Below are 17,723 nucleotides of genomic sequence, written 5' to 3'. Positions count from 1 at the left end.
AGGAAAATTAAAATTAATCAACATATTGCATTCTTTTGTGTATTTGTAATAATTTCTGAAATCTTGCAATGTAAATATTGAAATATTCTACCCAACCTCATTTACCATGTTATTTGTTTATCATTACTAATGGCCACAGGATGTACTTGCATTGTATTTGCATTTTAATTTGATATTGTCATCTTTTTTTAGTCCTCTCTAAATTGTACATTTTCATTTCATAATAAACTATACATTATTGTAAAATTCCTTCTGTTACTTCAGTTAAACGAATGATTCCAATCATTAATTTTGGATGCCATGATGCATTGTATTCCGCAGTACACTGAGGGAATTTTGGAAATCCCTCCAATACTCCTAAAATTGTCTACTAGTTTTAGACAGAGGATAATTTCTACTGCCAAACCCTGGTTTCTTTTATCAGCCAGGTCACTCTACTGATTGAGCTGAGAAGGCATGTGCCCCATGATTACAAATGTAAGTACATACCGGTACCATTGTTTAATAAGCATGCATGTTGACTTTAGCAAGAATAGTAGTCACTGGTTGTACTGAGACTGATGGATGTTAAACAAATCATAATTTTTTTTTTCAACAAAAGAGAATACAATTAGTTACTGAATAGAGTATTTATTCATGTCAGCTATTTTATACATAACTTTGTAAAAATATCTAGATATTTTAATTGATCAAATAACAGAAGTGGTAAAGTAAAGCATATTTTTACCCTTGGCCAGCATTGAGTTCTTTACCAAAGCCCAGGACATGGACGTTTCACCGAGTCAAGCCTCAATCTCAGGGCTACCATATCGAATTGGATATAGACAGCAATAAATTCTAAGTGAAGGAATGTGGGACGAACCAAATGATATGTTCAAATGTTGATTTTGGATGTATTTCTGGAAAAGGGGCTGAGAGTCGCTCAATAGTCGATGAAATGAAAAGCTTTGTCTAACAAGGACAAAACATATTTTAGAGATGAAGGACTACAATCGGGAGTAGATGCTATTTTTGGGGTGGTCATCTGGGCATTTTCACTGCCTGGCAACCACTATTGGTCGGACACTGTCATTTGGGTTAGTTGTCGAGACTCTCCTAAACAGTTAACACGACTACCCCTACATGTGCAACATATATAAATTAGGTTGTTCTGGATTGTCTCATAGTTGAGTTTATGCTGTTTTCTCAACTTTAGCAGTTTTCACTAGCTCTGCCTGCAGCGCCCAAATAAATATTGGGCACAGTGGTACATAGAACATTCTGTGATGCAGCTCCGCCTAGAGAATAGATAATTACCAGTACATAGCAGAGTAGTATTTTTTTTTAAATCCCCGGGTCACAACAAATAAATTTAAAAAAAGTTTCATCCATACATCGCTAACAAACTTGTTGACATGTGACAGAACTGTCAACAAATTAAACCAGCTGATCATATAGCAAATTAAGATTCATCTGTGACTGAAGAATCCATGCTGTGGGTTGTATTTGAATGGCTTGGCACGATGCGGTCCCCTGAAATGAATAGAGACAACAACTATTACAAATAACAGTGACAAAGTGAGTAACAAATAAGAAATACAATAATGAACATGGCTGATATGCACTTCTCCCTAAATAAGACCACACATCCACCTGGACAGTCTCTTACATATCTAGACAGTTTTGGCATCACCTTCTCGTACATGCCTAGACAGTCTCTGCATCATCTTCTTTTACATACCTAGACAGTCTCTGCACCACTTTCTCTAACATACCTAGACAGTCTCGACATCACCTTCTCTTACATACCTAGACGGTCTCAGCATCACCTTCTCTTACATACCTAGACAGTCTCTGCATCACCTTCTCTTACATACCTAGACAGTCTCGGCATCACCTTCTCTTACATACCTAGACAGTCTCGGCATCACCTTCTCTTACATACCTAGACGGTCTCGGCATCACCTTCTCTTACATACCTAGACAGTCTCTGCATTACCTTTACTTACATACCTAGACAGTCTCTGTATCACCTTCTCTTACATACCTAGACAGTCTCGGCATCACCTTCTCTTACATACCTAGACGGTCTCGGCATCACCTTCTCTTACATACCTAGACAGTCTCGGCATCACCTTCTCTTACATACCTAGACAGTCTCGGCATCACCTTCTCTTACATACCTAGACAGTCTCGGCATTACCTTCTCTTACATACCTAGACAGTCTCGGCATCACCTTCTCTTACATACCTAGACGGTCTCGGCATCACCTTTTCGTACATACCTAGACAGTCTCGGCATCACCTTCTTTTACATACCTAGACAGTCTCGGCATCACCTTCTCTTACATACCTAGACAGTCTCGGCATCACCTTCTCTTACATACCTAGACAGTCTCGGCATCACCTTCTCTTACACACCTAGACAGTCTCTGCATTACCTTTACTTACATACCTAGACAGTCTCGGCATCACCTTCTCTTACATACCTAGACAGTCTCTGTATCACCTTCTCTTACATACCTAGACAGTCTCGGCATCACCTTCTCTTACATACCTAGAAAGTCTCGGCATCACCTTCTCTTACATACCTAGAAAGTCTCGGCATCACCTTCTCTTACATACCTAGACAGTCTTGGCATCACCTTCTCTTACATACCTAGACAGTCTTGGCATCACCTTCTCTTACATACCTAGACAGTCTTGGCATCACCTTCTCTTACATACCTAGACGATCTCGGCATCACCTTCTCTTACATACCTAGACAGTCTTGGCATCACCTTCTCTTACATGCCTAGACAGTCTCGGCATCACCTTCTCTTACAAACCTAGACAGTCTCGGCATCACCTTCTCTTACATACCCAGACAGTCTCGGCATCACCTTCTCTTACATACCTAGACAGTCTCGGCATCACCTTCTCTTACATACCTAGACAGTCTCGGCATCACCTTCTCTTACATACCTAGACAGTCTCGGCATCACCTTCTCTTACATACCTAGACAGTCTTGGCATCACCTTCTCTTACATACCTAGACAGTCTCGGCATCACCTTCTCTTACATACCTAGACAGTCTCGGCATCACCTTCTCTTACATACCTAGACAGTCTCGGCATCACCTTCTCTTACATACCTAGACAGTCTCGGCATCACCTTCTCTTACATACCTAGACAGTCTCGGCATCACCTTCTCTTACATACCTAGACAGTCTCGGCATCACCTTCTCTTTCGCAAATTCTACTGGTGCAGCTGAGGTGCCAAAAGCTGATTCTGCTTCCAAATACACATCGAAACACATCATCAAACGCTGCAGCTGATTGGTCAATAAATAATCATATGCTCCATGTTCACTGAACTCATCAAAATGAACGTTGACTTCATTCTCCATCATCTGAATAAAATAAATTTTATTTCAATAATAATAATAATAACATTAATGCATGCTAACTACATACACACTTATTAGGGAACAAGTTACAGTAATTACTGGCAGCAAGAGGTATTATGGGAATACTACAACCAAAACACAGCAGACATGAATGTGATCCTGTAACACCAAGTTCAAACTTTGCAGTATTCTCATGATTACCCTATTAAGTCTATTCTTGCATGCAGTAATAATTTAACAAAATATAGCAGCCAGAATTGACAGAAAATTCCAAGATTTGTGCAGGGTTGGTCGATTGTATTCTGTGACAGGGTTCTATTTCTGTCATACACTACATGGTTTCTGAGTAAACTGTATACAAAGAGCAGCATTTGAATATGACGTAAATATGACACATCTTTTCTAAATAAGGAAGACGTTCATAATACATTTGAATGTGTCCATTACACTTTGGAACACATTCGTACAGGTTTTTATTTTACGAACAGCTAGATTCTATTGTTTTCATTGCATGATGTGATATTTATCATGATTTGCACTTACCCGGATACTGTGATCATTAACAGCATGATGCACACCTCTCCAGGATATATTAACTCTAAACAGAGGAGGCGTGGATGGATAATTGGGATGCACTGCTATAGCTGCATTTAGTTTAGCTACAAAGAACAAACACCAAGTGAAATATAGCAAGAGAATGAATTCAGATGAATTCTTTTCACTACCAATGTAAAATGATGTATATTTTCACAACTTAAAATAATTCTATAAGTAATGACACAATATATGCCTGTTTGGTTCATAGTTGAAAATGTACCAGTAGTTCGTAATTATGTTCAAAAATTCAACTTTGTATTATCCACAAGTAGTTTCACTGAATGAGAACATCTTCTGTAACAAGCATTCCTATTGGATAGGACAAAGTCTTTGTAACAAGCATTTCTATTGGATGGGAAACATTAACAAGCATTCCTATTAGATGGGACAAAGTCTCTGTAACAAGCTTTGCCAATGCATCAAAAACAAACAAAGTCAAAAGTGCATAGTGGACCAAACACTGATGCACACACATCGCTTAATATCAAGAAATAAACACATTGAGACTCACCAGACCCTCTCTCAAACACTGCAAGAAACATAATGTCTGTTTCATTCACTAACTCAGCTTCCAATGTGTCTTGAGTGTACAACAGTGTCTACAAAAAAGATGAAACGTAACATGAGGATTTTCCCTGACAGGATATCTTGGGCAGCGTGTTATTCTTGGAATATTTTTGGTACCAGTTAAATCCAATATAAAAGCCTGATTATCAAAATAAGACACTGATGACAAGAAAACATGGCTATGAATGGTATGAGACACAAACCATCCCTTCGGAAAATGAATACATTATCTTTCCTGACTCACCATGTAATCATCGTATGTCAAGGACTTCCAACCTGTGAACTTGCCTTCCAATTTAGCTGGGAATAAACTCTGACAATCACTTGGTACAGGAATGCTATGACGATCTACATTTGAGCATAGTTATTTCAATGGTTATTCTCGCTGTTGAAATAGTATTAGGTACTCGCAGAAAAGAAGTTTAAAATTATCATAATGGTGCCAAACACAGATTATCAGTTACTTAAATTTCAGTAATATGAAACTGCCGGAAAGCAGATGATTACAAACATGCCAAAGAAACATTGGTACTAACAGGGTTCTCCCCAAGGCATTATAGAGTTAGAGGTCTCCCAATTCTTTATTTTGGATAAAAAAATAAAGCCAATTTAGCATAACAATTACTACAATATATGCAATTAACATATTACATTGTTATGCAAATTACAAATTACTGTAATAATCCTGCCAATTTAAAACAAAAACGTCATAATATCCAGATGTCTTGAACGCAATGCAGTTTGGTATTGGTAGATTATAAGCTGGTAATACACCAGTAATAATACTTCAGTATATAGCAGTTTACTTGATTAATTAACATTAATATAATCATCACATAAACAAATTAAATCTTACCCAAGGATGCCAGCTGTTTCTGTAAAGCTAATCTAGCAACAATTCTGTTTCGTAGTGCCTTAGTAATAGTTTCTATGTGACTAGAACTGACAGACGACTTGGCTTTAGGGTCTCTTAACTCCTTACTATTCTCTAAAAATTCAAGACCACATATCCTTTGTACCCATTTGTAGGGATGACCAACTTCTGTGATGTATGCACCAAATGTATCCATTCTGGGAAAAAAAAAAAAAAAAAAAAAGCAAACCATTGGCAACTATATATAGTTACAGTGTACTCCTTTCAATACTGACTAAAGTCAGAAAAGTAAAGGAAGCTAATGCATTTGTGTGCTGAAGATAATGATGGGAATTGCAATATGGAAATAAAATATACCCTCCTAAACAAATGCTTTTTAAAAATCATATTTTTACACTTTTGAGATTTGATTAAAATTGCAGAAATCCTAATTGCAGTAAAATATGTGCGTTACAAAATCTATGTTACTAGTGACCAGCTATGAACAAAATTAGCTGAGACATAGTGAGAAGATGCCAGTAGAGTGAGACTTAGCCCCAGACTATTTCATCTAATTGAGTACTTAATAAAACCATTTACTAAAAAAGTGAAGCATTCAAATACTAGAAATAGAAGATGCTGGTTCAGGTTATCTCCTTAGAAAACTTACCCAAGCTTGCTCAACTGGAAATGATTGGCTGGATTGGGAGTGTCGTTACCATAGTCACCAGGGAAAAGACAAGACAACAAGCTGTTTGGAGACAGTAAGTCTCTACAATGTAAAGAATATCATCTGGAATTAGTACAATTCAGAGGAGCTAATTTGACAACTTAGTGCTTAGGTCAAGATAGTGTTTTGGTCAACATAGTGTTCAGATCAACATAGTGTTTCGGTCAACATGGTGTTTAGGTCAACATGGTTTGTAGGTCAACATGGTTTGTAGGTCAACATAGTGTTTAGATCAACATGGTGTTTAGATCAACATGGTGTTTAGATCAACATGGTGTTTCGGTCAACATGGTGTTTCGGTCAACATGGTGTTTCAGTCAACATGGTGTTTCGGTCAACATGGTGTTTCGGTCAACATGGTGTTTCGGTCAACATGGTGTTTAGGTCAACATAGTGTTTAGATCAACATAGCGTTAAGGTCAACATAATGTTCAGATCAACAGTGTTTAGATCAACATAGTGTTTAGGTCAACATAATGTTTAGATCAACATAATGTTTAGATCAACAGTATTAAGATCAACATAGTGTTTAGGTCAATATAGTGTTTAGGTCAACATAGTGTGTTTAGGTCAACATAGTGTTTAGGTCAACATAGTGTGTTTAGGTCAACATAGTGTTTATCAACACATAGTTATCAATGTAGTTATCAATAGTCTAGGTCAATGTAGTGTCTACGTAAACATAGTGTTTACATAAACAGTGTCTCTGTCAATGTAGTGTTTACATCAAAATAAATATACAAGAAAAACAACATAAATGAAAACATATTAATGTATAATTGCATACTTTGTTTTTAATATTGTTAAAACGCAATAAATTGGTCATTTACTGAGTTCACGTCAAGAGTCATCTTTCAAATCTCCCTCTGTTGAGTACCAATAGCATAATTTACAACTTACCCTGCACTAAATGTGGTGATTACAGAGTCCATAGCGGGTGTCAATTGCACACCCACTGTAACTATTTGTAAAACTGATAAGTAACTAAAACACAAACTAAGAACTGATCCATCTGCAAAGAAAGACAGTTAGGTGGAGTTAGTATGTTTAGAAAGTATTTATAACTGCTGAACAGTCTACCAATCATCAAATATGAATGAAAACGGTCATTGGAACTGTAGTAGTTTCTGTTGTGCATTTTTCTTAAATTTTCAAAAACTAATTTTACTGGTCCATGAAGTACATTAGAAAGGTTAACAGGATGAAAACACATAAATGGGGCAACCGAAAACACAAACATGACATGCATCTTGCAGTGTCTGTAGAGATATTTCAACACTGCCACAATTACCATAGGAATGACATTCATACCTTCACATTTGATCTTTAATACAACTGCTAAGGGATGCTTTCTAAGAACTCTTTTTCGCTTCTCTGTTAAGAGGTCAACAGTTTTACGCCGCCTTCTTTTCTGTTGAACAAATATAACAGAATGATTTACATGTACAATTTCAAATGTTGCATATGTTGAATATTAGTAAATTTCTTTAATTGCATGACATGTCAATTAGACAGTGTGAATACTAGTAACAAGTATATTATCAATACCTGAGATTTATAAGATGATGATATGCAAGGATGTGATTGGCAATAAAGATCACAAGCAAATTTAGGCAGAGAGTTCTCGGAACCCGCCTATTCACATAGCTCATACCCACCATCATTGGCTGAATCGCAGATTAATGCCTACAGCTCAAAATAGTCATTTTGACTGACCGGAGTCTATGGTGGGTAATTGAACGTAGTGAATTTATGCGCAAGTGATGTGAATTGCAATATGATACAATTTCACAAGTAAAACCTACATTTCTAGAAATCCAAATGCAAATAAGTGAGTTAACGGAAAAACTTTTGGTAGTGTCCTTCCTCATTCACAAAGCACGTATACATGTGTTTTATTATTTTGAATGTGGCAAATTATACTCTCGTTCATTTTTGTGTAAGCAATCAAACGTTTCCAAGCACCCACTGAGTTCTGTGACGCTATTGGTTGGAACTATGTCTGATTAATGCATGCAAAATTAGAACACTTTTAAAGGCTGGGTATGAAAGTTGCATACCATTTTATAAATCTATGTCATACATTTACTTTCAAAAAAAAATGAGGGCACTAATATAATATTAGAAAATTTATACAGATAGACTGTTTGATGTTAGTATAACTTACTGATTCAGTAATTGCCTCATCATCTGAATCACTGTCATCTTCCACAGCACTACTATTGCCGTCATCTTGTAATGTTGTATCTATATCACCTACAATACTCACTGTCAAATCAGCATCTGGAATACACAACAAATTTTTCAACGGAAAAATAACTGAAACATTAAGAAATTACATCACCATAATGCTGATTTTTCTAGATTTTTGTGCCTATCCTTGTGGGATGGTGGGAATGGTGAAATTCTTTAAAGCAACATAATATAACCGAATACAATTATGTTATATACATGTACAATGTAATTCATTGTACTGGTATCATGCAGCCAAACAAAATTGGATTATGGTAAAAATTCACTTGCTGCTGTGCATTTTTGAGCAATAAAGCAAATACTAGAATTTTAGCACTCAAAATCTAAGTCGGCCATTTAAAAAAAAAAATGGATTAATAAAATGCTGTGCCACAGAATAGGTCAATCAAGGGGAGAAAAGTGAAAGCACTAACATTACCGGTACATACTAAAGGTTTTCACACTAAAATATCACACAGCTGTATAATCATTTTACTATTTAGTAAAAATTTCTCATGTTCTTTCAGTTGATATTACAGTGTCACATACAGTGAACTCATTGCCTCATAATTGGCATGTCGATCCATGAATGGTATGGTATCTTGACATGCCTAAATAAAGTCCATTACGATATGTTTTGTCTTTGTACACGTCTACATGTAATTGGGGCATGTACATATACATTACAAGTATATTTTTGTGAAAGTTCATGGAAACTAAAATCTGACAATCAATTTTCCACTTACCACACGCCTCATGATAAGCATTAGCTTGGACATATAATATGTATAGTGGTCTTGTTAAATGCCTGGCAGTCTTGTGCTGTAACCTGATTGCTTCAAATGGCATAGACAACATTTGTAAGGGAACTGTAGCCTGTGGACAAAACATAAAGATCAGGGATCAAATCATACCATTATAAAATGAAGCATAATTACATAAATCATCTACTACATACATGTACATGATATTTAAATCTGTGAATGTACCTCTAACAGAGAAATATTTATTTGACAATGAAGAGATAGGAATGCAGAACTCAAAATTAGCAGTCTATCGAATTTTGTTCTGAGCCACTATTTTGCAAAATTAAGTTCAACACAAATTGAGCAAAATAACATATATTTATTTCTATTTCAACTACTTGGCACAGCTGTAAGTACCAACTAAACCAGATTGACTAGTCGATATTACTATGCAACTAACAAGCTCATTGAAACTGGTAGCCCAGGTTAATTTCAAGTCGTAGAAGCTTAGTGAAGCCTTGGGAAGCATTCTCGTTGGGTGTTTGAGATTCCTCCTCAGATGAAAAAGCCTTTTTACTGTTGGTGGTGAAAAGATTCAAACCCATTCAAACTCCATAGTCCTACTTGACCAGCAATCCATTTACAATGTATTTGAAGCAGCAACTATGGATAATTACATAAGAGAGATGTATGATATTCCAGGATGACAGACTTGGTGTAGTTATGAGAGGGCGGTGTGATGTTTTACTTACCTGAAGTACATCATTCAGTTTAGGTTGTAAACTATCCAAATAATCTCTTTTTGTCTGTATCTCTTTAGATATTATATTCTTACTGGTTTCAAGTTCTTTGCATTTCTCAGCCAACCTTGGGGAAAATGTATATATTATCAACCATTTAGAGACGATTTTATGTTCTTGTCTATAATTATTTTGTTAATTTTGAATTGAATGGACAAAATTTACATTTTTAACAGGTCTTGAACAAAATATTTGAAAACAAAAGTATTTTGTGAAAGGTGATAAAAGTCTACCTTGATATTCAAAAAAATAAGAAAATTCATCCTTTTACCATTGCATCCAAAATATAATTTCATTATTAGCCACAAAATGCAAACCAAACCTACATGGGTTTAGAATACCTAAATATGGCTATTTTTCTCCCAATTACATTTAAATATATAAATACTGCAACCTTTCCAGTGTTCTTTTCCACTAATTTGCATAAATCTGTATACTAATTAGCATATCATTTGCATATACTAAAGAAATGGATACAATTGTAATTTGCAGTCAGTGATTCTTAAAATCTACAATCATTTAATGCATGCATGTAGCAAATATACAAGATGATTTGCCCATAGAGTATAACAACATTTGTCAAAACAAAATAGACTATACTGAATTGTTTTATTTTTTGTAGCAGCTACATCACCACCCAGAGTTGTTGTGAAATTCAAGAAAAACACTACCAGCCAACTATCAGAAAGCCTTTGTGGACACTGTTTAATTAGAGCTAAATTCATAATTTTTATTTTGTTACTCTGCGAAGGCATCTGAGGAATACAGAGGGTAGGCAATGTAAAATCAAAGAAAGCTTAGAAAGAACTCCCATGTGCTGAGAGTATTGGAGACACATTAAATATAATTTGAAATTACTTAGCTGAAAACTAATTATGCAAATCAGAAAATTAACATGAACAGATTTGATTGTAAACTAATGAGGTCTGCGCAATGTAACAAAAACTCTATGTACCAAGTTTAATTGAAATGTGATTAGAACCAAAAAATTATGAATTATTATGCTAATTGGGGAAATAATATGAACAGAGTTTTACCCCAAACTAATTAGGTTTGTACATTGTCCTAGAGCATCTTTGTACTAAGTTTCATTAAAATGGAAATTAGTACTTTAGATATCAGTGTGAAAGCTTAAAATTGGTTAATTATGAAAATTGGGTAATTAATATGTACAGATTTTAACCCACAATTATCCAGGTCTGTCTATTGTCCTACAGCATCCATGTATAAACATTCATTGATATGTGATGATTACTGTAAAAACCCGCAAATAAGCGCCACCCTCAATTAAGAGCCACTCAGTGAAAATTTGTTACATTTGACCCTCCATTAAGAGCCACCAAGAGTTGAGTGGTTTTGTCAATAAGAACCCTGAAATAAGCGCCAACCGCCCGGTTGTTTACAATTAGGCAGACACCGAGCTTGTCATGCCTCACTTCCACCTGCATTGTTTATTGCCCCACAGAAGGTGTGAGACAAATAAAGATTATCCCCATAACTTGCCTGATGTCCTGTGTAATTGAGAACGGAAGAATGATAGACGAAAGAAATGCACTGAGAGCGTGAATGTGACTGTCAACTTGTCCATTTTATATTTCTGACACACAATCGACCAATTCACAAACTATTCAGTAGTAACTACTAGTATGTTTTTTGCCGAAACACCGAAGGACACGTTGAGATATTCATTGTCAATGTTGTCTTTATAACCAAGTAAAGAACGTCACGATTTTAGAACGCCTTTATCGGAAAATCGGAGGTATCGAAAATACATTCTCACAGACGGACCGGAACAGGAAGTCAGCAGAAAACAAAAGATTTTTTCCTTAGCGTGGGGGGAATTTGGTTAGCGTGGGGGAAAACAGAGGTGTTAATCCGGTCCTGGCAACGTTTGAGGGATCGTGACGTAGCTCCGACTGTGAGAATGTAATGATTACGCAGCCCACTCTCGCTGATCGTGATTTTGGGTTATTTTTTGCATTTTATTTGAGACGTTCGTTTTTGGATGATTCGAGACAAAATGTTCAGGGAAGTAACAAAATAACTGGCATTAGTTTGGAGAGGACTCTCTTGCCGAAAATAATCAAAATTGAAGTCGAATGGATTAGTTCCACAAACTTGTGCGATCAACTTGTCTTACAGCAAAGTGAAGTCTACGTGACCCGCCTGACCCAAATATTTAAATTAGCTATTTGTGAGAATTGAAAATAATCTGAACTTGTACCAATCAGAAAATGCCTTGTAACAGGCCTGGGCTTTCGTGAATGATTTCGTCTCTCCGATTGGTCACAGGAAATTATTTTTAATACATGTAATTGTTACTTTCTCGGTATCGTTTCGTATTTGGTTATATAGGGGTGGGGCTATAGTTTGACCCTGTTTGCGTGGACTGTGAAGTACGTGAATATCATTATAAGCTGGCTTGATTATGAAACAGGAAATATAAACCAAAGCTGTACTGTCAGACGTCTAGCGCAATTAAAACAATGCCCAAGTACCCAAGCTGTACAAATCTATAGAAAAACGTGTTTTTATTTATTGTTTTTGCCATAAATACAAGTGATTGGGCATCATTTTTATCATTCGTTCCATGCTTCCTTTGCAAGTATGTCCTCTCCTGTCGCTGCTGATCAGATCAATTCTATCCGAAACTATTTTATATTGTCACCAAATCAACCACCACGCCAGCCACAGCCACGCAAGTTATTCCCAGTTTTCAAGAAAAAAGTTTGCCGTACCAAACTTGGTAAACAATTGTACAAGTGATTTGAGTGTTGGGTCAGACACTGAGAGTGCTACAAAATCCGACTTCAGGCATCGCTACGCATTGTCAGTGAAACGTGACTTCAGGCATTGCTACACATTGTCGATGAAACGTCGAATCGTCGTATTTATTTGACATTTGTTATTCCCATAACAGTATTTTTACAGAATAAATTAATTGCAATGATACATCATTAATAATTACTTGTCTGTTTTGGTTGTGTGTGTGTTTGCCTATCCCCTTCCCTATTTCACAATGAAAAAGTTTGATGACCCTGGTTTAAGAGCCACTGGCTACAGGGTTGTCAACATGTTACCTCAAATAAGCACCACCCAGAAATGAAAGTGTTACAAAGTGGCTCTTATTTGAGGGTTTTTATGGTAGTACCTGAGATATCAGTGTGAAAGTTGGAAATTTGTTAATTATGCAAATTAGGTGATTAATATGCACAAATATTTACCAAAAACTAATTGGGTCTCTGCATAATTTTAGATTCATTGAAATGTGATGATTAGTACTTTAGATATCAGTAGAAAAGCTGAAAATTAATTATGCAAATTAGGTAATTAATATGCACAATTATTTACCCTGAAACTAATCAGGTCTCTGCATAGTCCTAAAGGATCTATGAACCAAGTTTCATTGAAATGCGATGATTAGTACTTGAGATACCCGTGGAAAAGCTGACAAGTAACTAATTATGCAAATTAGGTGATTAATATGCACAAATATTTATCCGAAACAATCAATCTCTGCATAGTCCTTGAGTATGTAAGTACCAAGTTTCATTGAAATGTAATGCTCACTACTTATATCAAAAGCTGAAAATTAATTAATTATGCAAATTAGGTAATTACATGTACTGATATTACCATAAAAACTATCAGGTCTGTGCAGTGTCATATGACATCTATGTACCAAGTTTCATTGAAATGTGATGATTAGTACTTGAGATATCAGTGGAAAAACCGAAAATTGACTAATCATTATGCAAATTAGGTAATTAGTATCCACGGATTATTACCAAAAACTAATCAAAACCTAGCATTAGTTCAGAAAATCTATGTACCAAGTTTCATCAAAATCCAATGAGTGGTTGTTTAGATATCAGTGGAACAGTCATGGAACCACTAAAAAATAGCTAATTATCATGCAAATTAGGTAATTAATATGCACGGATTTTTACCAAAAACTAATGAAATCTGCGCATATGTTCAGAGCATCTATGTACCAAGTTTCATCAAAATCCAATGAGTGGTTCTTTAGATATCAATGGAACAGTCATAGAACAGCTAAAAATTAGCTAATTATCATGCAAATTAGGTAATTAACGAGCATGGATTTTTACCAAAACCTAATCAAATCTGCGCATTGGCCCAGAGCATCTATGCACCAAGTTTCATCAAAAACTGATGTATGGTTCTTGAGATAGCAGTGGAACAGTCGGACACACATACACACATACACACACACATACACACATACACACACACATACAGACACACTAACTGCAAAGACTCCCATTTTGTGCTTCGCACATGGGAGTCAAAAAAGAAAATAACATTACATAAACCCATGACAATCACATAACTGGCGCCCTCCATTGACAACTTTGAGAAACAATAACAAGACATTCAATTTACCTTTTTCTCTGTTCAAGTTCCCAATCTAATCTGGCTAATCTCAACTGATGAGGATCTCGGTTTGTTTTTTCAGGTTTAGATATTTCTCCCGGTGCCTTTTCATAGAAGTCTGACACATCAACAAGATCTATATCTTCATCCATAGAACTGTAAGCAAAGAAAAAAGATCAAATAAATTAAAATTTAATATAGCATGAGAGCTTACCTAACAGTTTTATATACTGTGGAATACTTTATTTTCACTGGAATTAATTTTCGCTGAAAAGGCTTAGTGGGCGTTTTGTGTGGAACTTATTTTCACTGATTTTTGATGAGTTTAATGTGAAATATAGGAAAAAAAGTATATTCGTTGAATTTTATTTTCACGGAATTATTCCTTCAGCGAAAATAAATTCCAAGCGAAAATAAAGTATTCTACAGTATACCAAACTTATTTTCTCAGAAATAATTTTTTCATCTGAAACAAGATTTACAAGTACAAGGAAGTTAGGAAACTTTGATAAAGCATGTAAAAGATGTTTTAACTACTAGTATTGATACTCACGTAAATTCCAAACACTTTGTAACTTCTTTCTGTAGATGCATCGCTTCATACAACAAATTCTGCAACTGTAGATGGAAACTGTCCACTTTCTGTTTGGATTCATGTGTGGAATCTTTTGACTTCTTACTTCGTATGTGTGCAATGCGATTTAATTTCTTAAGAGTCACAAAATTTAAAGATGATTGGATTCGTCTTGCCGTCATCTCGCCAGTCTATAAAACAATAAATTTAATAAAAAAATTTATTAAAGATAACTTGTATGAAAATACAAAAATAACAGTAAATTAAAAAGAAAATTACTTACATTATCTTTAACACCTTTCATCTTCATATCATAAATTTCTTTCATTAATTTCTTGATATCATTTGAAGCAGCTGAAAATATTGCTTGGTCTTTTACTGGATCTCTCTGATCAACTTCTCTTTCTTCACTGTATACAAATTCCTATAATCCACATATACAAAGTTTTAACTTATTTCATTGTGAATGACACAGTTCATGACGATACCGTACTCGACCGCGTTAGCGCCCAGGGGCCTCAACTCAGAAAATCACGATTTTTTTAGGGGTGGGCGCTTACCCGAGCACTCCCCTCGGGAAAATGAAAATTTTGATTCATCATGCGACAGATATTACGTCTTTGAGGGAAAATCAGTGAAGTGAATTATCGATGTCGAAGTACGATCTGTTGGAATTGAATTCAGCGAAGAAACGACATGTTTTTTTTCCAAAAAACTGGTAACTAGCCATTTTTGAGAGGTAAACTGAATATGGCATGAACTATTTACCGCATTTTTATTTGTATCAACAGGTCATTGTCAAAGCATAGTTTACGCACGGTTACCGTGGTCTGCGCATTCACAACATATTCACAGCGGTCGATAGTTGATATCCACGCTGTATCATATAAAAACGATTACTAAGATTTGTTACGTAATTATCAAAGACCAAGTTTTAAATTAGTTGCATTTTGAAGGGGTGGGCGCTTAGCCGAATGTAACCCCGAATATAAAAATTGCACAAAAGTGGAGGGTGGGCGCTTGACTGGGCATGGACGCTAACGCGGTCGAGTACGGTAATTGAAGTGTCTTAACATATTGGAATTTTTATACAATCCAGAGAAAGAGACCTGAAGAAAAAACAATATGGCAGGCAGTCAGCCATTCTGAATCAGAATTTGAAAACCAACATTATTTTCATCATCCAAAGTTTGATTGAAATTAGCCCAGTCATTTCTGAGAGCAGGTTGTAAACATGTTCAAGTATTAGGATTTAATCCGATTTACTTCCAAAATGAGTCAGTGAGTGACTTTATCTGTTGGTACGGTAGAGACTATTCGCACCATATTTGTGCATATAATAGAATACTGTAAAATGACTAATTTTCACTGGGTATAAATTTTGCTGATTTACCATTTCAGGCATATTTAGTGGGTTTTAAATTCACGGTTTTGTCATTTAGATAATGTGTGCTAAATTTTACATATTCACTGAGTTTTAATTTAGTGCATTTTCCAGTCAGCGAAATAAGCAAAATTAAAACCCAGTAAATAATTACCATTTTACAGGAGCTTTGCATCGCATTGGTGCAAATAACAGAAATAGATACATAATTCTCACTGAATTTGTAAATAGCAGAAAGATATCAACTATTCACACTATTTCATTTATTACACCACAGTCCCACTATCCATCTACAGCGGGACTGTGATTACACCACAGCTAAAAATAAATTACAGCGCAATAAATAAATAAATATTGTATATAGCAGATAATATTGGTAATCATTGTCCTAAGTACATTTGTAACTACTATTATTATACATCTGTCATCGTAACACCATAAGTTACAGCCTGCCATAATTTTGCGGTATTGCACTGGGTATTTTCATCCTACTATATTAGGAAATGCAAATTCCAAATATGGAATGATTACATGCATAAACGTTCTCTAATAATAACAAACAAACATGGCTGCCCCAGAGTTTGACCAGACCCCACACAAAAAAGTTTGCTAAATCTGTACTAAACGTTTTAGATTTTGGCATTCCCATGATGTATTCCTGGGAGGAAAAGATGTATAATAATAAGGTTATTACGAGGATACTGCAAAGTATGCACTCAGACAGTATGTGGTCGCATCGACCTTGGCTGCACGTCGGCCGATACTGTACTGTACTCTCTTCATGCATACTTTGCAGTATCTTCGTAATTTATTTATCTTATTTCAGACTGTCAAACATTTGAAAGTCCATATAAAACAAGTAGGAAAAATAAATAAATAAATGAACAAGACATATATGTATGTAGGCCAACAGAAATGAATGAAGAAAAATTACCTCATACTCATAGTATTCAAAATAAATATTGTATTGTAAATAAATATAAATATTGTATTTGGAAGTGAGTGTCAGAAAATTTCACTCACCGATCAGCATTTTAGAGAGAAAATAAAACTATTTCTGCGGGGATACTATATTATCTCAGTGTGATACACACACACATACGAGTATGCTGTAGTTTTACATGTAGCAGTTCCCATTGTCATATGTTGCTTGGGCTTCGCTACGTCCCCATAACATCGGCAAGTTTACCAGACACTATGAGTGTACCCACCTTATCATAGGACGATAATTTTACTTTCTTGGGATCTTTCGAACTGACAGATACATCGCTTAATGGACGTGTTGTTCTACGGCGTGTTTTTTTCTGTGAAAGTGATGTACTTGAAGACATTTTGGCCGATCTATAATGTTATAAATGTAATACACGCTGGTTGACGCTATTTCCGAAAACGAGGACAAACCCTTTGAACCTTGAACTCTGCCTCGTTCCCTGATATAGTATTTATATCAGGCGGAAACAAAATATTACCTA

The 17,723-nt window shown here is 35.5% G+C and overlaps 1 protein-coding gene across 1 annotated transcript; it reads right to left on the bottom strand.

Moving 5' to 3' along the window:
• Nucleotides 1-1,233: 1,233 nt before the first annotated feature.
• LOC100374123 (THO complex subunit 5 homolog) lies at nt 1,234-17,667 on the bottom strand. Its single transcript, XM_085491188.1, has 16 exons — nt 17,463-17,667; nt 15,151-15,291; nt 14,847-15,058; nt 14,303-14,449; nt 9,848-9,962; nt 9,096-9,225; nt 8,285-8,400; nt 7,429-7,528; nt 7,018-7,129; nt 6,058-6,159; nt 5,391-5,605; nt 4,779-4,882; nt 4,479-4,566; nt 3,914-4,029; nt 3,183-3,373; nt 1,234-1,512 (listed from the first exon to the last, which is right to left on the bottom strand). The coding sequence occupies exons 1-16, from the start codon at nt 17,580-17,582 to the stop codon at nt 1,449-1,451; spliced, it is 2,073 nt and encodes a 690-aa protein (XP_085347314.1). The 5' UTR covers nt 17,583-17,667; the 3' UTR covers nt 1,234-1,448.
• Nucleotides 17,668-17,723: the final 56 nt, after the last annotated feature.

Source organism: Saccoglossus kowalevskii, chromosome 16 (assembly GCF_978046115.1).
Source record: "Saccoglossus kowalevskii chromosome 16, keSacKowa6.1, whole genome shotgun sequence".
Classification (NCBI taxonomy): Eukaryota; Metazoa; Hemichordata; class Enteropneusta; family Harrimaniidae; genus Saccoglossus; species Saccoglossus kowalevskii.
Note: the sequence above shows the minus strand (reverse complement) of the source record. Positions and strands in the feature narration are given on the sequence as shown.